Below are 20,741 nucleotides of genomic sequence, written 5' to 3'. Positions count from 1 at the left end.
GAAACTGATCGTTCAGGTTCCTGTTTTCTCCTCTCGGTTCGTGTCATGCTCAAGTGAATGTAGCGTAAATCATGCACATCTGCATATTAATAATTCTAGGCAGAATCACCAATGGTCTTAGCAGAGTCAGCCGATCATTTGATACACTGTAAACGCTATTCTTTAGGGAAAGATTTCTATCAGTACATAAATCTCTCTGCTCTGCTCGTAAATTACTCCATCACGACGTTCAGGACAATATTCTCGAAGCAATATCGTCTCACTCTCACAATACACTCGAAATATTATCAGTGGCGTTCAAAAACACAGACCAAGGATGACTAAGATCGGAATGGACATCAAGTTGGCCAGTACTGCGCGAATCCTGAACACCCTACCTCAAGAGCAGGATGTCCCTGGCGGTCTCCGGTACGTCCATGATCTCGGGTATATCAGGCGCAAGACTCTGGTATCTGGCAAGAAGGTCCAGTTCGTAGACCCTCTGGGCAAGCTCATCATGTCAGGTAAGCATGTTCTCGAAATGCCAATCGCCCTGTTCAAGGCCGTCTCGGGAAAGCACGACCTCATGGTCAACGGCAAGATTGAAGTACTGGAGGGTATCAACATCGACGCTGCGAAGAGGGTCGTCGAATTGATACTAGAATTACCTTCTTCTAAGAGGGTATATCAGTTTCAAAAGTATGTGGTAAAGAATGCCCAGGGCCAGCCCATCAAGGACGCCGAGGACCCTTTCCAGGACCTACAACTTTGCTGCGCTGCAGACGCCTTCGGTATGAGCTCGTTTTCTCAAGGTATCTTCAACAGCTTCTTCAGTCGCGTCAACTCTACTGTTCCCTCGAAGGTCATCATCGACATGATTACCGCCACCCACAACCCGACTGGCGACAAGCTGTTCAAGCAGATGGCGTATACCATCGCAAAGAAACTTTACGAAAAGACTTTCACGACTGGTGACATGTTCGAGCAGCACTACCTTCCGACCAACCCTCGTCTTTCAGAAGCTATCTACGACTTCATCGCCAAGTTCGAGGAGAGGAGAATTCGTGATGCCGCTTATCAGGAGCGTGTGGCTAAGCGCGAAGAGCGTCAGCGTCGCAACAAGGAATACAACGCGATGAAGGCAGAGGTTAAGCAGATGACTGCCGAGAAAGCTGCGCAATTCTCGGCAGCTGGCGAGTCTTATCGACAGAAGCTTCGCGAGGGCAAGAAGAATTTCACCCCACTCGAGGCAAGCTACGCTTGGAAAGTGACTGGGAAGCGCGTTGCTGCCACAGGTAGTAACTGATCAACCGCAATCTCGAGTCATCCGTTGCATGTTGAGCAATAGATGGGATGAGCGGCGGGCAGAGGCAGAACGTTGGGTGACACAGCCTACGACTCTTGATCAGGCATACTCTTGTGCGCTTGTAGATGCCTACCCGTCGAGGAAAAATATCATTTGTGAAGCTACAACATCAATGTAAACTCTCAGTTGATAGATTCAAACAGCATTGTATGTCCAAAAAGATACAGGAAGTTGTTTATGTGCAGGGTTGATGACGTGACTGGCTCACGAGTTCTTCGTTAACGTCGTATACAAGACTCATCTGTGATAAAATAGTGCTTCGAGACACTCGAATCCAGTGAGACTCGAACCATCTGCCGCTTGAAGCTATGAATCCAGTCGACTGAAGCAATCAATTCATGACGTATCTCAAGATGTGTGTGTGGTTCTTGTAATCACATTAGAGCCAGATGTTGCAGGTCTTGGTGATATTGATTCACGAGTTTGATGATCTCTAGGCACGAATTTCGACACATATTGTTGATGATTCATCAAAGGTTCCACGGGAAGATAGGGAAAGTACGCTACAGCATCGATATCCGAGTAAAACCTAGTGGGGGAGGTAAATGCGTGGGTGAATACCTGGCAACGATGTCGTGAATGATATTAGGAACCGCTATGTATCGGCCCTCGCCTCTGGAAGTGACACGGTTGATGAGCGCTTTCACTCTGCGGACGAACATTTCGTAGAGTCCTTACTTTAGGCACCCGCACCTGCTGTTGCAGACGAAGTGGTCACTTGCTGGCTACTTCTTACCCAAAGTCGCTCCGCCCACTACCGCTCTTCTCCGCTTCCTCACCAGCGACTCTCAACCCCGCGACTCAACCCATAGTGACGAATCTTGAAGACCAAGTCAAGTACTTACTCACGTCCTTTATTGTGGCGAACCTTTCCGATCTCCCCGCCGAACTCTTTCAGATGGTTATACACGAGCTTGTCATCACTTCCAAAGATCCTTCTGATTCTTGGCGCCCTTCCCCCCACCCAAATATCGGTCAACTTTGGAAATTACGAGGTGTTTCTCGTAGCTTCGCTGCGGAAATCGAACGCGAAGTCTTCTCTCAACAGCCAAGAGAGTTCTACAGCCACCGTAACGTTCAGCGCCTGGTCAAGACGCACTTCTCAAGATTCATGTTGCAAGTCTCACGGAAGCCAGGCAGTGTGAATCAGATGATGTTTACATGGCTCCAACGTATGGTTCAGTACGTCGTGGAACAGGTCGAATATGAAGACAAAGAGCAACGCACCGAAGTCATTGACAAAACTTACAATGGCTTCAGTAAGATCCTCCCGATGGATGATGTAATTCATGCCTTGTGGTGTGATAGTGTTGGGTGTTCGAACTGCTCCAGATTGCTCGGTTCAGAGCTCCCTATACGTCTTCCCTATCACGATAAGTTTTGCGCTGCCCTAGCCGCCAGCAATCATCGTCTTCTTTCCAAAATTCTCCCAAAGCTTGATACCACAGACAGAGATCGGCTCATCACCACGCAGCCTATCTTATTTGCAGTACAAATGCGTGACTTGACATCGCTCAACACCATTCTCCGTTATCTCGAGACACAGCTCACGTCAACACAAATCTTCTTTACGGCTGAATACGAAATGTTTTCCATCTCGAGGTGCATCAGCATCACACTGTGGGAGAAATATCTTCCCGCTGCTCAACTTCTGCTCGACTATTACGAGAAAAATCTGCCTTGTCCTTCAAGCAGGACCTACAGCGGATGGGTCGCCGAAGCATCCGCAAATTGCTCGCTCGATCAGTTACAAGCCCTCAAGGCCGTTCTCCGCTTCAATACTGGTAGGTGGAACTTGATTGGACCTGACACACTTGGTGCTGTGTACGCCCAAGGTAACTCTGCAGCTATTCAGGAGGTCCTCCAGCATGTCGAAGATATTAACAAAGGAACACTTTCGACAGCCCCTTTTTTCATCGCTGTTCGATCTGGACGTGCAATCGCCATACAGGCCTGTCTTCAGGCGGGTGCCAACGTCAACCTCTCCGTGCGGCCGAACATGCGGGCGATTGGCAGGACACACATAACGCCTCTTGAAACCGCTGCCCATCGACATGACGTCTCGATTGTTAGAACCCTTATCGAAAGTGGCGCGACAATTCCGCATATCTCAAAATGGCCGACACATGCGCGCACGTACCGCTTACTGCATGAAGCTGCATCAAAACTCACCGATGTCGTACTCCCTGACTTGGAGCATTTCAAGCGATGTAACAAGAACGATCTGAAGGCGTTGAGATATTAGAGATTGCTACACTGTAGTATACGCTGGAAGATGCGATGTTATGGGCTTGAGGATTTAGAACAAGAGTTCCAAAGACTACCTCAGGTCAGTGTTTAAGGTAAAGAAAATAGAGAATACGGACAGAGACTCAAGAAGGCAGGGTGTTTGAGAGACTTTATGTGAAAGAAGCTGCAAGAGTGGAAGCCATGCTGGAGATATCCATGTTTTATATATCTCGTTTATACCAAATCCATTGTTCAATCAACAAAGAATCGTCAGATCTGTGCTGTAGCGCATTATGACTACGTATGTTCATTCATGTTTGCGGTTTGTTTGCGAGATTACCGCCATACTTAGCTGCAGACTTCTGCCGTCCGTAGAAGATCAACCGAGCCAGCATTAGGAAATCGGCAATCGTTCAAATCACCAGCGCTACCACTTGTACTATAGTATGAATACGACCTCTGCACACACACGTGGAAACATCTTCATAGCATATGGAAGGTTCTCGGAGCGTGAAGGAACTGACTATGCGTCAAAAGGTCATCTGTCTCTCAAGAGTTCGAGCTCGCTTTCGTAGAAATGCACGCTACACCACAATTGGATCGAGGCCGGGCACATCTGGTTAACGGAGACATCTTCATCGCAAATGTTCTTTACATTCTCCGGAAACTATACAATCCATTTCCTCCACCACGACAGATTTTGTTCCGCTGAATTTGATATCTGCGCCTTCTCGTGATCAACATCAGCAATCTCAGAGAGATCAACGTCTTGCAGAGCGATGATTCCGGACCTCGCGTAGCAGAATCCAGCAACCCACAGGAAGATGAAGATAGCAATATCAATGTAATATGTGAGGAATGTGCCCACGCTCCATCGGCCCGGAAAGAAGACGCTGTAGCCCGAGAACAAGATGACAAGGACGAGCGCACCTCCGGTGAGCCAAGCGAGATATGGCTGCATGGGGCTCTTGTACGCAAGACCTGAAAATATCAGCATTATTTTGGCAAAGGGGGCGACGGTCAACTTACGGTCTCGGCTGATACCTTGAGCTTTCAAGGCGTAGTAGAACCTCAGGTAAGTACCTTCGATGACAAGCCAACCAATAAGTCCAGCAATGGTTGTGATGTTGACAAACCATCCAAACACTACCGAAGAATTGCTTCCAAGACTCAGATATACGAGAGGCATAAAGATGAGCGAAGCTCCAATCGCCAAGTATGGAGTTCCAAACCTGTTGGTGCGAAGCAAAACTTTAGGAGCTTGGCCATCCTCTGCTAGTCCGTACAGGGTACGTGATGCAAGGAAAACGCATGCAGAGCCACAGCTGAAGGCTGAAGTACATACTATGGCGTTGATGATTGAGGGAAGAACGTTGATACCAGCGCGCTGGAAAGCGATGACGAAAGGACTCTGCTGGGCGTCGCCAGTAGAGATACCAAGATTTGGGTCGTTGAATGGTACAAGCATGCCAACGATGAGGATGCTGATGACGTAGAAGATGAGCACGCGCCAGAAAGTCATGCGTATCGCGTTCGGGATGATGACTCTTGGGTTCTTCGTCTCAGCGCCAGCTATGGCGACCACCTGGATGTTGGCGTAACTGTAGGCCGCTGAGATCAAGGAGCTCCAGAACCCAAGAAACTTGCCAGTATTACCCGGCACGATATATTCGTTGAAAGGTCCGGGATTCTTCCAGTATCGAAAGCCGATTCGGTCTCCACTAGGAGACCCTCCCAAATCTACTACCAGACCGGCGATGATGAGACCGATGATGAGCAGAATTTTGAGAACTGCGAAGAAGACCTCGCTCTGGATCTTGTCAGACAGGAAGCCAAAAACGATGTACATCAAGACTCACCTCGCCATAGACCTTCACACCACAGAAGTTGATAACCACGATGATGACGATGAAAACCGAGTACCAAATGGCAGGATTGATGCTGTTGTCCCAGAAATTGATCAAAGTTGCAGCGGCAGCGAGTTCGGCTGGCGCTGTAATTGCCATGGTATACCAGAAGTTCCATCCGGTGGCAATGCCGAGTGCAGGCTGCACGAATCTGGTGGCATGGCGAACGAAGCCTCCTGTGACGGGCATAAAAGCCGACATCTCCCCTGCGGAGAGGGCAACACCGCAAGCGATCAAACCCATGCACAGGTATCCTAATAGAGCGCCGACTGGTCCTGCGGTAGCGATTGCTTGGCCCGATGCCAGGAACAATCCGGTACCCTACATCGTGTGCATGAGTATAGGGGCAGATGAGGTGGATTTGAAGAAAGTTCGACTCACGATCATGCCAGCTATCGCAATCATGTTGATATGTCGACGCCCAAGGTCGCGTTTGACTTCATAGTTCGTGCCCATGGCTCCATTCTCAATGTCCGAACTTGACGCACAGGTTTGGGCGAGTTGCGTAGCTTCCTTCTTTGGAAAATCCATGATGTTAATCACAGCATGAAAGCATGCGATGTCGATTGTGCGTAGTGACCTCGACGCGCAATAGCAAGTATAATCAGGTCTCCGCACTTAGTCGTATGTTCTTGATGTACAGAGGACCGGCCTTTAATCCGAGCAATGATGTTAGCAGAAGCACAATGCTTATCTCGCTTGTCAGCTCGGCATTCTACGCTTGACTCCGTGACTCCTAGTTACTGATAGCGGGGTCTTGCAATTTGATAGGGGCAGTGCGCCCGAAAACGGCGATAAGCTGGGGGACTTGAGATGCCGGTGGTACTTGAGATGCCGGTGGTACTTGCTCTGCTAGAATGCCGGTGGCCCCACCCTACTCGAAGCGGGACAATAGAAGTCAAGAGAGCACGAGATGAGCATAGTATTCATTGCAAAACATCACCAACTTCCCAAAGCCAACAAAAATGTCATCCGTCAAGGACGACTCGTTCCAACTGTACGACTTGCGGGTCGAGGTGGTTTGTCCACCAGGCGAGCGCATTTTGTGCGGAGCCAAGGAAGGAGATTACTTTACTGTTCAAGGCGAGATGCTGCATCTTCCTGACGGTCAGGGCATAAGCTTCTACAGCTTAGGTGAGTTGTATACACGGATGCTGCATACTTCCATAACTGATGAGTTTGTCATTCAGCGGCAGTACTGCCTCTGCTAGCAGCCAAGCAGAGACCAACTCACGCACATGACTGGATGTCCACAGATGCATTGATTGCATGTCCGGATCCGAATTGCAAATCTCAGCTTAAGATCATACGAACCGGGTTGCGGACCTTCAGTCATGCGGATACCACGGTAGTTGGTCTTGAAGGAAACTCTTGAGTTTTGGAATACCGAGGAAGATTCCGAATTGATGTATCCATGGTGTAACAGTTTCCCTTGCTTCATTCAGCACATCACCTTATGCGGAGGTAGTCTCAGAAGCCCTGGTGGGGTTGGAGGTATTGCTGTAAGCACCTCAAGCGCGCTTGGGGCATGTGGTTGTATACAGTCGTCACACTAAACACGATCATGGTGTCAATATATCCAACTTCCAACGCGTCGCAGCGTAGCTAGAGGCTTCAAGAAGTCTTGCAGGTGATCTCAACTATTGTCACCAGGATGATTGTTCCCATCGTCATCATCATCTCAATCCTTATGCCAGGAGTATGTTGTGGCTGCAGCAGCCACGCTGCCCTCGAAAGCGCAGCGATGTCTGCACCTCGCTGCAACTCCAAGACATGCGGTTGCAATGTTTGTAGTATCTCGGTAGTCTGAGTCGCAGTAATGGGAGCGACGACGGGGCGACGACGACGGACGCTGGGGTAATGGCAGAGTAACGCGGCGCGCGTATGTTTGGTGGTGACGTCAGCTGCGGCAGGGGAGGCAGGAGCTCTTGAGCGTCCGCCAGTTGCGCATTTTCCGGAACGCAGATCGAAGCGTCCGTATGAAAGATAGTTCCGTCGTCGTGAGCATCTGAAAGTGGTCGTGTGGTGGCGTGCAGGCAGTGATCGCACAGGACTGGCACAAGAATAGGGAGCGAGCGCACGGGCGGGGTCTAACACGGGCTTGGAAGACGCTGCTCCCATGGTCAACACCAAAGCATATTGCTCTCATATTCTTGCCAGCTACACTAAGAACTCCCAAAGAAACGAAATCCAAACAGACCAGCCGATAAACCTTGTTGACTGGTCCACTACCGATATTCACTACCGCAATCACCCATGACATTAAACACCTCCTCTCTCCTGCTTTTCTCCAGGATTTCTTCTATGCGCTTCTGATCTTCTTCATCGAGTTTCCATCCATACGTCTTCAAATTCTCTTCCGTATGCTCACTAACACCCATCCGCGCGCCAATGATGACTGCACCCACGTATGGGAAGTCGAGAACCCATCTCGTAGCGACGTTCGAGATGGAGACATTATGCTTAGTCGCTATAGTCTTTAGAGTCTGCAGCAAGGTCTGGAACAGATCCCAATCGCCCCACGTCTGTATCATCTCGAAGTATTTTCTTTGCGAGGGAGTCGTATCCGGACCAAACAGCTGTGGCTCAGGCTTACCGAGCCACTTCTCAGCAAGGAAGCCTCCACAAAGAGTACCATATGTGAGAAGTTTCACATTGTGCCGCGCGCAGACCTCGCCCATCTTGAATCGTGGTCGTGCATCGATAAGAGAAAATTGAACCTGATTGGTGACAACATCGATGTCGTTATCTATCACTTCTTGAAGCCGTGCTGTGTCGAAGTTGCATAATCCCAGATGTTTAACTCGTTCGTCCTGCTGTAAAAGTCGCAGTGCTTCGATATACTGGTGGTCGTTGTAGTCTTGCCAGTGGAATTGCAAAAGGTCGACCTTGTCGGCACTCATGCGCTGACAACGCTCAGTGACATTTGCGCGGATCACCGCAGGTGTCACGGTGATCTTGTGAAACACGCAGTACTTTGTGGCACCGAAGACGGCATCAGACTTGGGTAGTGAGGATCTCAGCCGACCAAAGATGACTTCAGCATCGCCGTAATGATCAGCCATGTCGAACGCAGTGAAGCCGCCTTCAATGTATTCGACGAATTGCTTGAACATTTTTGTCTGAGATGCAGTACCCCATGATGGACTCGACAACTGCCAGAGACCTGAAAACAATCTAGGAAGCTCGATACCCTTTACTTTGAAAGTTTCCAAGGACTTGGATGTCTTCCGTTGATGGATTCGGTCTTGATGAGAGCCATTTTGATAAGCTAGTGTCGGTATACCACTTTCACGGCCGAGCATCGTTGCAAGGACTGCTGTGCTTCGGTCAAAAGGGAAGTCCTGTGCAGAAGCAAGCCATCTTTGACGACATCGAAGTAACGAATCGAAGAGGGAGTTCATCACAGGCTTCTCGTCGTCGTTAAGGTCCCTACTGCCACTGTCGGATAACAGGCGTTTTTGAATCGCAGTTAATGCCTGCACTATATCGCCGTCTACGGAAGCTAGACATCGGTCAAGCTCAGCCGACCGATGCACGCCGTGTCCATCATTCAGGCTGGAGGATTCTTCTACGATGTTGTTGAGTATTGGAAAGCTGTCGAGAACCAGTCCACACCCTATGGCGGAACGTAGGCGCTGCTGGGCGCATGTAAAGTTCGATGTTGATGCAACCCCCTCGGCCGTCGATTGAAACAACTGACCAACGGGCTGATTGGCGGTGTTCCTGAGATAAATTCGTGTTTGCTCCTCGAGAATAGTTGTGATTGATGGCTCCGTTGTCAAAATGACTCTGATTACGCTTCGAAGTGCGTCTGCCGGGAGGTTTGCTATGATGGTGTCGGTCATCATGTTGACGTGCGCCGTCTTGGCTTTCGAGCGTGGTATGACAGCCATGTTGTTAGATACGTAGTTTTCGGATCCGTGTAGACTTGATGCCTACTTTCTTGATTGCTCTACCCCTCCGTAGAGTATTGAGGACTATTGCGAGAGGGGCGCACGTGCCAGCCACCGGCGTCTCAATCTAGAGTAGAACACCGGCGATGTGCGCGAATGATAATGAAGTGGGCCGAGATCGCAGCAACTTTACCAAAGAAAGTTGGCGCATCCGTTTAGAGATTGTGCTGAATCGCGTCGGTAAGAGTGGTGCGGGGTCAAGGTTTCCGAGAGGTTCATGTTACTGTAAGAGCTTCATGCCAGGCTCGCTGCCGACGATCGGAAGACGCGTTCGCGTAATGGCGGCATGTAGCATCCATGACTGGAGGAGAACGACTGAGGTGGAGAATGCGATGAATGCTTGGTTGCTGCGGAATGCTGCAAGTGTCATCTGTGCGAAAGAACGCGTGCTGATGTGGTTAGCGTGGAAAGATAACACAGATAAGACACCTTACCCGTTCGGCAACACACTACGCAGATGCTCCTACAGTGTCTATCTCAGCTCAAGCTGACCTCAATGTCCGACACAGATATCTAGCATGACGGAGACTGATGAGGCACCTGGTTCACAACCTTCGAAAGCTGTGTGAGCCAGCCCCAGATCGATTTTGCAGTTGCGCGTTCACTGATCTGTTTGTTTGAAGACCACATGCTTGCCTACAATGTCGCAAAGTCAAAATGAAGTGCCACAAGATGGCGCAAGACACGCGGTGCGTTAGATGTACGCGCAAATCGTTGCAATGTGACTTCCTTGGACATCGGCGGGGTCGAAAGCACGGCTTCAAGTTAGTGAAGTCTGCTTGCTCCAATCCGCAAAACAACTAATGTGTGTTGTAGATTACAAAAACCAAGCTCAAGAGGTCAAGAGAACGTTGCGACGACGTCAGGCAACGGTGAAGGTATTACGAGGCCTCCAGCAACATCATCCAGGTGGTCTTTGCCTCAACATGCCAACCACGGTGTTACCGAGGCAGGTGATGCGGATGCATCGATAGATACGCATGCCGCTCAAAGGTCAACTTCCAGATTGGGTTCCCGTCCCCACTCAACACAACGTTCAGGTCATGATTTCTGGACGGAGAACAGAGGTTTTCGACTTTCTGACATCCTCAACCGGCAGATTACAAGAGGAGACTTCTCTTTGCAAAACGTGCTAAGTACTGAACACGGAAATGCGCCGGAAGAATGTAACCAGAATGTATCGGAAAATGATCCAGTTAACAAAGGCCTGGTCAACCTCCATTTCGCTACCGAGCTGTTCGGTGGATTCATGAAGCACCTAAATCCTTTTATCAGCCAACTGGATCCTTCCCTACATGCCTTCGAGTATGTCAGGGAGGTGTCTTCTTTCCTCTCCACCGCCGTTCTAGCGGCAGCCGCAAAATTACTGCACCCTGCACTACAGAAGCCCTTACTCTCCCATGCTGAAGAGCTTTTCTTAGAGAGCTTTCGCTGTGGTTCGAAGTCGCCAGAGACAGTACAGGCGATACTCATTCTGACATATTGGAAGGAGCCACGCGACAATCGTGTATGGCTGTCTGTAGGCCATGCTATCAGAATGGCCATCGAGCTTGGTTGGCATAATTTTGGGAGTGGTGCAATGAAACCCCCAGAAAACGCGTCTGACCGTCAAGCGATGCAATTCAGGAACATCGAGAGGACCTGGCTAGTCTTGTTTGTGTATGACCGAAGGTAGGAAACGTACGATGATCAATTCTATGAAACAATACTGATCGACGCACAGCATCAGCTTGCAGACCGGCAAACCTTGGATGATCGAGAGGAGCAGCTATCTAGAGTCAGTAAGCAATTGGCATCTACACCCTCTTGAAGTGGCCAACGACAGGCTACTTTGCGCATTCGTATCCCTACGCCTCATCACTTCCACACACTTTGAGATGATGACGACCCAATATGCACAACATCAACGCCAGGACCCCTCGCAGTTCCGATCATTGCTGCGTGTGCTTGATCGAAAGATTATCAACTGGCAAAGGAAATGGACGGAAACAGTATCCGAGCGGGGCGAGGATTGTCATGCCTTTTTGGTACCGTTCTACGGCAGCTATGCACGGCTGCTCTTATTCACTTCCTCACTGCGTGCATCGATTAGGTTGAAAGATATCGAGACATCAGTCGATACGGAGGCGATTTGGAATAGCTATTCCAGCGCTGTCGATATGCTCAAGCTTGTATCTGATCCCTCTTCATCACAGCTCGTATACTTTGCGCAAGACTCTGTACATGTCATGATCGCTTACGCGACAGTATTCCTCATCAAGGTACTTCACTATCGCCAACGCTAGTAAGCTGATACACTGACCCTTGATGCAGCTCTTACTCTCAGCGCCGTCATACATCCGAATCGAGATGGAAATGCCAGCTTTGGACGGTATACGTAACACAGCGGAAGTCTTCGACAAACTTCAAGCACCGGCAGGTACAAGCTGCGCCTTGCAAGCAGCATTTTTACACAATGTTTTGGTCCAACACGAAGCAATGAGAGAGCAGCGCTCATCCTCGCGTTCGCACATCCCCGCCGCACCCGCCGCGTCTACCGCACCTACCGCGAACGTGGACACTACAGCCCACGAATCCACGCTGCCTCATGCACAAACTACCCAAAGACATGGAGTTGATACAATGTACGATGATCAGGATGCGTATCATTATGCATCGGAAGATGCATCAACATTCGATATGAATTTTGTGGATGACGAAGCCTGGGCGTTCATGTTCGCTAACGCTGGCTTCAACATTGGCCAGGGCGCATTCATGTCACCGACTTGAATGCCAGCGTTGGCTGCTACCTAGTTTGAAAGCATAATTAGTATTGGCCACAAGACTTTTCACCTTTGCCATTCACTATGTGACACATATAATGATTTCTGGTACAGTCAACGTATAAGCACGATGTATTAAAGCGTATCTAAAGATCCATCTTCCTCTCCACTTTGATATCGCTTGCTGAGAATCCGACAAGGAAGCTATACTCGCCATGTACAAACTCCCAGTCGTCCCTTTGCTCCGACCAAACCCTCAGATCATCCATGAGCACTTGCAGCGGCACGTCTGTACTCTGGCCTACCTCGAGGTGGACTTTGGCAAATCCTTTAAGCAGCTTGGGGGGCTCCTTGGCTGCTTCTGGATACGAAACGTAAAGTTGAACGACTTCCGATGCAGCGACTATTCCCGTGTTTGTCAACGTTGTGGAACAAATGACATGCTCGGAGCTAGATGTCACTGTAGAGTTTGCTACGTGCACTGCGAGACCTTCTAACTCGAACGTCGAGTATGTGAGTCCATGGCCGAATGAGAACAGCGGATCGACTTTGTGTTCGTCGTACCACCTGTATCCAACACTCAGACCTTCCTCATAGGGTACATTTAGGTCTGAAGTGATTTTTATGGCGTCGTCCAGTGTCTTGGGGAACGTCACAGGCAGTTTTCCGCTTGGACTGACATCGCCGAACAACAATCTTTCAAGCGCCAAGCCGATTTGCTGGCCTCCGTACCAAGACTGCATCACCGCATCCACCTCGTCGATCCAGGGCATAAGTATGGCCGAATTAGTGTTGAGGATAACCACAGTCTTCTTTGAGCGATTGGCGATTCGAGATATCACAGCGTCCTGGTCGCCAGGGAGAGAGAGGCCAATGTTGCTGTCAACGCCCTCGGAGTGTCTGTCGGACGCAAAGACGATGCTAAGATCAGCTTTCTCCGCCAGCGACATCGCTTCTTGGTCCCTTGCTTCATTGCCCACATCAACTCCTAGTGTGACACCATACGCGCCGGTGGACAGTGAGTAGCCCATGGAATAGTTCAGAGACAGAGAAACTTCCTCGCCTGCTGTCAGATTTGCGATGCCTTGAATGGTATTTCCAAAGTTCGCTTTGGACATGTTGGTGATGACCTGCCCATCAATGTAAAGTACGGCATCCCCTTGGCCGGTGAGCGAGAAATGGTACATTCCACTAGTGTTGGCTTTGAAAGTGCCTTCATATACACAAGAAAACACTTGCGGCCACGACACCCAAAGCTCTTTGGGAAATGAGGCTGAGGTGATGTTGGGGACAAAATCGGTTTGGTTAATGGGCCCAGAGAAGTCGGTAGTTGTGTAGTATGTTACATTAAGACCGTCGTCGACAAACATGCTGGAAGGTACCGTCGGGAACTCACCGGTACCAGGATAGGCCTCCGCATAAGTGACTGTCATGTTGCCTTCTTTGCTAGCTCGTTGTTTCAAGGCATCCAAAGGCGACTGCACCACCATCGTCGTGTCGATCACGAAACCTCCGTGGTTCTCCGTGACCTGGCTTTGGTTAGTTCCGTCTACGCCATAGACGGCGACATGCATGTATCTCTGCGGGGAAAGAGGCAGCGTTTGGTCATTATTCTTCAGGAGAACAGATCCGTCCTCGGCCATCTTTTGAGCCAGATCAAGATGGGCTTGTGTTCTTGCCACAGATTCCGCGTTTCCGGTAACTGGGCTGTCGACCATTCCAAGCTTGAACATATATCGCCATGTCCTCGCGACCATATCGTCGATGCGTGAGGCTGGTATAGTTCCATTGTTGACAGCCTCGACCAAGAGGTCTCCGTAGTAGGCTGGAAATCCGTATGAAGTCTCCAGAGAACCTCCAGGCATGCTAATATCTAAACCGGCCATGACGGCACCAACAGTGCTTCTTGTGGAGAAATACCAATCGGCAACAACGAAACCCTGGAACCCCCATTCTTGCCTCAACGTAGTGTTTAGAAGCCAGTCGTTCTCGCAAGCGAAGAAACCGTTCAGCATGTTGTAAGAGCACATAACAGAAGCGGCGTCAGCTTCTTGGACAGATGCCTTGAAAGCGGGTAGGTAAAGCTCATGAAGCACCCGCTTGTCGATGTGAACGTCAACCGTATCCCAAGTAGGACCTACTCCGAAGCGATTCGTGTCCTGGTTGTATCCAGCAAGATGCTTTGGACAGGCTAGAGCGCCTTGACTTTGAACGCCCATAACACCAGCAACGGCCATCCGAGAAGTCAGCCATGGGTCCTCCGAGAAGGTCTCGGCTGCACGGGCCCATAGCGGTGAACGAAGGATGTTAATAGTCGGTGACAAAACGACATTGCGACCTTTTGCCATGTGCTCCTGGGCTAGTGCTTGGCCGTAAGCGTATTCGAGAGATGTATTCCACGAAGCGGCAGCGGCAATCGGGGCAGGGAAGGCGGTAACGTTGTTCAAGTTGTTTCCGACGCCGGCTGGGCCATCGCCCATGCAGATGGAGGGTACCCCTAACGTCTCGTTGCCGGAGATGTGCCCTATGCACGGATTGACACCAGTTCCGTTTTCATCGAGCTCGGTATCGCCTTGTACCATGGCATATTTCTGGGTGCTGTTCAACTGATCCAAGAATAGCTGCAGTCGTTGCTCGTTTGGCAGAGTTGGATCCAGCCATGGTCGATACGCTAGGGTCTGTGATGATGCATGTACCCGCGTCAAGGTATAAAGCAAGCCTGTCCAAACCGTGGCGGAGACATACATCTTGCCGAAAGACAATCGTGATTCGAAGATGAGGAAGACTTGGAGATTATCGGACTTGTATCGTCACTCGGGTAATATACCCAGGTATGCTCAGCTGCGAGTCAATTGCGCGGAGTGATTAGTTTGGCCACTCCACACTCCGCAGTTTGTCCACAAGATGTGGTAGAAGGCCGGTAAAAAGCCAAGATACCGGTATCGAGACCGTTAGTATAAACAAATGCCGATTTGCTGATAAGGTTGACCCGTAACATTTCTCAAGCACTACTCTATCTCTGGAGAGGATCAGACAATCCGAATCGGCCTTTTGCTATCGCCTAACGGCTGGTATGTGGGCCTGGAATTAGCGTGGTTGGTGGAACACCGGCGGTGAAGATTGAATGCCGGCGTCCTCAGGCTCGTCGACGACATCTTGATGAAGCCAGTCCCGTATACGACAGCATACGTCTCTCATAGTCCTCGTGTACTCTGGTGCAAGCGTTCTCTCGCTTCTCATCGTAGCTCACCATACAATCGTTCATGAATATCTCTATTGAGTAGTGCGTCACACGCCGAATTTGCCATGTGTTGTTATCAGCCGGTGCTGCTCGGTAGATTCGTGGACGATGCCATTTTGCTGACCGACGGCGAGTACTGTGCTATCAGATCTGGGGCTCGATGAATATGCCGCGTCTATGGTGTCGAAATGCAGGCATTGGACGTCGCTAGCAGAAGGCATTGCGGGGAAGCTGGGGTGCCATGTGGGAGCTGCGTGCGCCATAGGGGACGACCACTCGATACGCCGACATCCGACGCTGGGGTTGTCCCAAATGCCGTGCAATCCCAACTTTCGCGTCCCTCACGATCGCAAATCGAATAAGCCTCACCCCAGTCAAGAGTGGAAAACATGCATCACGATCCTCTGCGTCCTTTGCATTTCTCTTCTATACCCTTCTCTATCGCTGTGCACCCCGGCCACCGGCCTCGAGGCATCCGGCGGTTACCGCTTACTCCTGTCCATTGTAGACCATAGTCCGTACCACTCGTGCTGACTGTTGCGATTACGACTGCGGTACCAAGCAACATGCCGTTGCTTAGGGACACGACTCTGTCAGATAATATTATAACAGCCAACTTCAGAAAACGTCACAAGCTTCTACCGCTGTCCTCGACCAGAACCACGCCGACAAGGGCCACCAACACTCGAGCGCGAATACGGCAAGAAGTCGCTACCATACGCATCGCATGAAGCCTCTCGCCTTCTAATATCGCATGACGATCCTCTGCGTACACTATAGTCAGGGCCGTGGAGGAAGGCCCAGCTTCGCGCAAGCATTTGGAGATGCTGGATAGGCGACGAGACACTTGCACCAGCGGGAAGCCGCTTCGTAGTACATGCTTGTACGCGCTACCATCGCAACCGTCCGCCATGCACATGCTTGCTCATACCTGATCGCGCCAGAGCGATCAGCAGCCACCCAGAAAGCGAACACAAACGGCCTATCACGAGCAGAGTTGGCGCAGCTCGCAACTCCAGGAGCGTGGGCTGTCCGATGCACGATGATGCACTCGTAGTACAAACTAGGTAAGCTATCAGGTCGAAGCAATGACAAGACTTCCCATCTCAGTCTTCTTGATCGAATTGCCGTTATGGAAGAACTGTGCAGGACTACCTTTCGTTTGTCGAGGCGCTTTGCATGGACTTCAACAAGAGTGGGTTGGTTGGCTATATGAAGGTCAACGTCAGCCACGTAGTGTTATAATGCGCTACTCACGACTGCGCAGAAGAAGAACGTCAATGTCCTAGAGAATGTGCACATCGAGCTTCTTCGTTAGGCTACAGACAATGTGTACGAAGTCGGTGCGCACAAACACCTACTCTTGCGCTTCCAGTCATCATACCCTGCCGTCATCTACCTTACTTTCCAATAAAGCCCCAAGACCCGTTGTCTCTTCACCGAGAGACGCACTTTATCTTGGTGATATCTAGACTCGTTGCGCTGTGCAAGATTAGCATAGATCTTTTCATGTGAAAACAGTGCGAATGAGACATAAGGTAAGAAGAGAAGACCTAGGGATTCGCTCGAGCTTGGAGGAAACCGCTGCGGCCAAGACTTACATTGTGCACCAGGAGAGTGTGGATGTACGTTGCTCGTTTCTGCGAGACAGTGAGATCCACAAATACGCACTAACGCTTATGAACTGCAACACTTCTCTTTCTTCGGCATTACCTCATCGAATGAGATATGTCCGGTTTTGTAAGGACATGTTTCAAAAGCCGGAGAAGCTCCTGCTGCTTTACTGTTCTGATATCCCTGGTTTTTCCAGACGCAATATCCTTTTGTGATACATGACTATGCCACTTTGAGTAGTCAAGATCGCCAAGCCATGCCAATCACAAAAGGTATATACCATCAGTAATTCGTCTATTGTATCGTGCCTACCCAATACCGGCTGCTCCTTTACCTCGACTGCCATGCAGTGATTAGTGTTCAGCGAGCCGGATCGTTCCGCTTTGTTCCAAGTGCTCGCGAGTCGGCTATAAAACCATCCAGTACATCTCCCATCTGAGTTCACTCTATCATTGCCCATCCCGATATTCTCATTGTACAATGTCGTATTCTCCTCCTAGCTCTGCGAAACCTTTCACGCTCCACATCCCCGATCAAGACATCTCCGAATGGCGTCAACTCCTGGAGCTGTCAAAGCTCGGTCCGACCACATACGAGAACCAACAATCCGAGAAGAATTACGGTGTTACGCAGAAATGGATATCTGAAGCTAGAGACTACTGGTTGAATAAATATGATTGGCGCGCACAAGAAAAGCATATCAACTCTTTTGATAACTTCCAAATGCAAATCGACGGAATCGATCTTCATTTCATTGGCCATTTCTCAGACAAGAAAGACGCAATTCCGATTGTCTTCATGCACGGCTGGCCCGGCAGCTTCATCGAGTTTCTGCCGCTACTAGGCTTGATCAGAGACAAATGGACCAAGAACGACTTACCTTACCACATTATCGTTCCGTCTCTGCCGGGCTATACACTCAGTGCAAGAGGTCTGCCGATTGATAAAAATTGGACCGCGCAAGACAGCGCCGATATCATCCACAAACTCATGACTAATCTTGGATTCGAGAAGTACATCGCTCAAGGCGGAGATGTCGGCAGTATGTTAGGAAGAATTCTAGCGCAAAGCAACGATGCTTGTGTTGGCGTCCATTGTACGTACTCTTGAGTCCTCGTGTTCGACAGCCGTCATAACTAATCGTCAAAGTGAACATGATGCCTGGGTTAGATCTTAGCGACACCAGTAACCTCGATCCATCCGAAAAGAAAGCCATTGGTCGCGCACTAGACTGGCTTGACTCCGGCAACGCGTATGCTCTCGAACACAGTCATCGACCGAGCACAATCGGGTTCGTCCTGTCGTCTAACCCGCTTGCACTACTAGCATGGTAAATACACCCCGTCATAATTCTCGACCCGTATGTTTCATCCATGTATCATCAGAAATGATAACGCTACACAGGATTGGCGAAAAGATGCTCGAATGGACCGATATCGACCCCACCATCGACACCATCCTCACCAATGTCTCACTCTACTGGTTCACAGGCAGCCTTCCGACGTCGCTCTACATATACCGTCAGCTCTTTGGCCCAAAGCGCCTGCGTTACCAGCACACTTCTACGCCAATAGGGGTTTCGATTTTCCCATACGAGCTCCTTCCTGGGATCAAGAGTTTGATTGAAAAGGAGTGCAATGTAGTTTTCTACAATGCGCATGACCGAGGCGGCCACTTCGCGGCGCTAGAACAGCCAGAGCTTCTTTGGGAGGACGTCCAAGCATTTGCAGAGAAGGTTTGGAAAGTATGAATGTAAGGACGTAATAGCAGTGCAATGTCTCATGTATGAGTTCAAATATGTGTTGGCGTGTGTCAGATCGTAGTCCTGTACTACCATGTTATACAACTAGAAAGATACTCACAGCAGGCCCTCAGCTGAGAGGGGAGAACTATTCATCTTTCGACAAGGCCGGCGAACATCCCATATCTCTCGATACCAGCGACTCATTAGTATTGACATTGTCAGCTTACCACAAGTCGAGAGACTGTAGCTGTCTCCAAGTCCTTCAAAAAAAATTACCAGCGAGAAGTTGTGTTCTGTCTAGAATCAGAGCCTCCTGGTTTATCTGATTACTTGAGTGAGTTATCTGATCAAACCGGCGAGTAAGAAGAAAGGCATTTCTCCGCATCAATGTTTGTGACGCGTAAGTAACATACGTGAGTGCTGTTGCCACGCGAATGGGATGAGACAGAACTAGATGAATGACGCATCTACACGCCAAGGAAATAGACAGTGTGTTGTCAATGACCACGATATGTGCAGGGTACGATAATTCAGTCCTCAAAGAGCTCGCGCACAAATCAAGCCGCATATCTTCACACACGAAGTCGGATACAGAGCTGCGAGGCTACCGCACATCCTTACCGCATCGCGATGTGTCAGTCTTATACTACTTGTATAGATGTATACATGACTAGCCGCAGCTATCGGATGGGCATAATCAATTCTTCGACTCCAAGACTTGCAACTGGTCGGACTTACGTAACGCACCACGCAACCAAACAGCTCATGCAAGTCGAGCAACGCAAGGCATCTACTTGATCTTGAGTTGAGCAATAATATGATCGAGGGAACGCGTCTCTCCTCGCATATTATTCGGCGACACTATGCTCTAGTAAAAGTGACGTTGACATCGAAGAGCAATGCATATAGCAGTGATGTCAACAATTACCACTTTGATTGTCAATTTCAGGACAGCGACTGGTCACCTGTGTCACGGCCCTCGCTAAACTCTATCGACGGTCTGTTAGCCGTCTAAAGATAGTTAGTCTGAGCGAAGCTTGTACTGTTCAAGCCTTCTCCAAGCACTTTTCCAAGGATAGGTAGTCAATGTTGGATGAACTATGGTTAAAGCGTCCACTTAGCAGCAGGGACGTATATCATAGGTTAGAATATGTATCATTTCGCGCATACTCACCGATCTCTGGCACCCGTGTCGGCGACCATAAACTTTGCTAAATCTAGCTAAGCCTCTGTCGCAAGCTTTTGTTCAAAGACTTAGCATGGGCGGACGGATCAGGGGAACATATTGGCGGTAAGATGTCATTGACTCGCTGTGATTAGCTGAATGCAGCCTTGACGCACGACACCCGCTAGATCGTGTACGCTTGGGTGCTGTACCCGTCGGTCTAACTTTACCCCGCTATACTACTACATCGAAACCATGTTGCGGCGACAATTGTACACTCAGCCTCAATACATGAAACTAGTGCTAGGTGTAGTACGCGTCACCCAGATAGGCGACAGTGTTCAAGCCAACGTCTCTGATCCAATCAGCATGGAGGTGTTTCCGACATACAAAACATAATCACTTTGGCTGTAGTTGGCTAAGCTCTCTGATGCACTTGCGTAGCGTGAGTGAATACTGGATGGGCAGATATATGTCTGCTTCGTTCTCCTTTCCAGTCGTAAGCATTTCATTCTCGAGCATCGTTTGTCGCCTGTAATTGACTAATCACGATGACGACTCCAAAAAAGGCATTTCTTCTATGTTGCAGTTTGTGTGAGTATGACAATCCAGGTCCTTCTATCATTGCACTACAGGAGTAAATGCTAATAACAACATTTCATGCAGCTCTTTGCTATATCAATGCGTTCATAGCTGTGGTGCAGGCACAACACGTTGCATATTCAACTTTTATATATCCCACCGACCACGGAAATCTCACATTTGCCTTGAGCGCTGC

At 49.6% G+C, this 20,741-nt stretch overlaps 8 protein-coding genes across 8 annotated transcripts; 5 read left to right on the top strand and 3 right to left on the bottom strand.

The window, feature by feature from the left end:
* Positions 1–316: 316 nt before the first annotated feature.
* On the top strand, positions 317–1,285 carry AA0111_g2829 (hypothetical protein; the record flags this gene model as incomplete). The annotated part of the gene is made up of 1 exon (XM_028648643.1): positions 317–1,285. The coding sequence occupies one exon, from the start codon at positions 317–319 to the stop codon at positions 1,283–1,285; it is 969 nt and encodes a 322-aa protein (XP_028509423.1).
* A 958-nt stretch (positions 1,286–2,243) lies between these two features.
* Positions 2,244–3,590, top strand: AA0111_g2828 (hypothetical protein; the record flags this gene model as incomplete). Its single annotated transcript, XM_028648642.1, has 1 exon — positions 2,244–3,590. One exon carries the CDS (start codon positions 2,244–2,246, stop codon positions 3,588–3,590), a length of 1,347 nt encoding a protein of 448 aa, XP_028509422.1.
* Positions 3,591–4,241: 651 nt separating this feature from the next.
* On the bottom strand, positions 4,242–6,012 carry AA0111_g2827 (Arginine permease; the record flags this gene model as incomplete). The annotated part of the gene is made up of 4 exons (XM_028648641.1): positions 4,242–4,555; positions 4,604–5,384; positions 5,434–5,802; positions 5,863–6,012. The coding sequence occupies 4 exons, from the start codon at positions 6,010–6,012 to the stop codon at positions 4,242–4,244; spliced, it is 1,614 nt and encodes a 537-aa protein (XP_028509429.1).
* Positions 6,013–6,446: 434 nt separating this feature from the next.
* On the top strand, positions 6,447–6,856 carry AA0111_g2826 (hypothetical protein; the record flags this gene model as incomplete). Its single annotated transcript, XM_028648640.1, has 2 exons — positions 6,447–6,615; positions 6,672–6,856. The coding sequence occupies 2 exons, from the start codon at positions 6,447–6,449 to the stop codon at positions 6,854–6,856; spliced, it is 354 nt and encodes a 117-aa protein (XP_028509428.1).
* An 853-nt stretch (positions 6,857–7,709) lies between these two features.
* On the bottom strand, positions 7,710–9,377 carry AA0111_g2825 (hypothetical protein; the record flags this gene model as incomplete). Its single annotated transcript, XM_028648639.1, has 1 exon — positions 7,710–9,377. The coding sequence occupies one exon, from the start codon at positions 9,375–9,377 to the stop codon at positions 7,710–7,712; it is 1,668 nt and encodes a 555-aa protein (XP_028509431.1).
* Positions 9,378–10,094: 717 nt separating this feature from the next.
* Positions 10,095–12,206, top strand: AA0111_g2824 (hypothetical protein; the record flags this gene model as incomplete). Its single annotated transcript, XM_028648638.1, has 4 exons — positions 10,095–10,126; positions 10,254–11,108; positions 11,161–11,698; positions 11,751–12,206. 4 exons carry the CDS (start codon positions 10,095–10,097, stop codon positions 12,204–12,206), a joined length of 1,881 nt encoding a protein of 626 aa, XP_028509430.1.
* Positions 12,207–12,345: 139 nt separating this feature from the next.
* Positions 12,346–14,946, bottom strand: AA0111_g2823 (hypothetical protein; the record flags this gene model as incomplete). The annotated part of the gene is made up of 1 exon (XM_028648637.1): positions 12,346–14,946. One exon carries the CDS (start codon positions 14,944–14,946, stop codon positions 12,346–12,348), a length of 2,601 nt encoding a protein of 866 aa, XP_028509425.1.
* Positions 14,947–17,534: 2,588 nt separating this feature from the next.
* Positions 17,535–18,804, top strand: AA0111_g2822 (hypothetical protein; the record flags this gene model as incomplete). Its single annotated transcript, XM_028648636.1, has 3 exons — positions 17,535–18,150; positions 18,204–18,384; positions 18,459–18,804. 3 exons carry the CDS (start codon positions 17,535–17,537, stop codon positions 18,802–18,804), a joined length of 1,143 nt encoding a protein of 380 aa, XP_028509424.1.
* Positions 18,805–20,741: the final 1,937 nt, after the last annotated feature.

Source organism: Alternaria arborescens (assembly GCF_004154835.1).
Source record: "Alternaria arborescens strain FERA 675 chromosome Unknown contig_5, whole genome shotgun sequence".
NCBI classification, from domain to species: domain Eukaryota; kingdom Fungi; phylum Ascomycota; class Dothideomycetes; order Pleosporales; family Pleosporaceae; genus Alternaria; species Alternaria arborescens.
The sequence above is the reverse complement of the archived record's forward strand: the minus strand, read 5'-3'. Positions and strand labels throughout refer to the sequence as shown.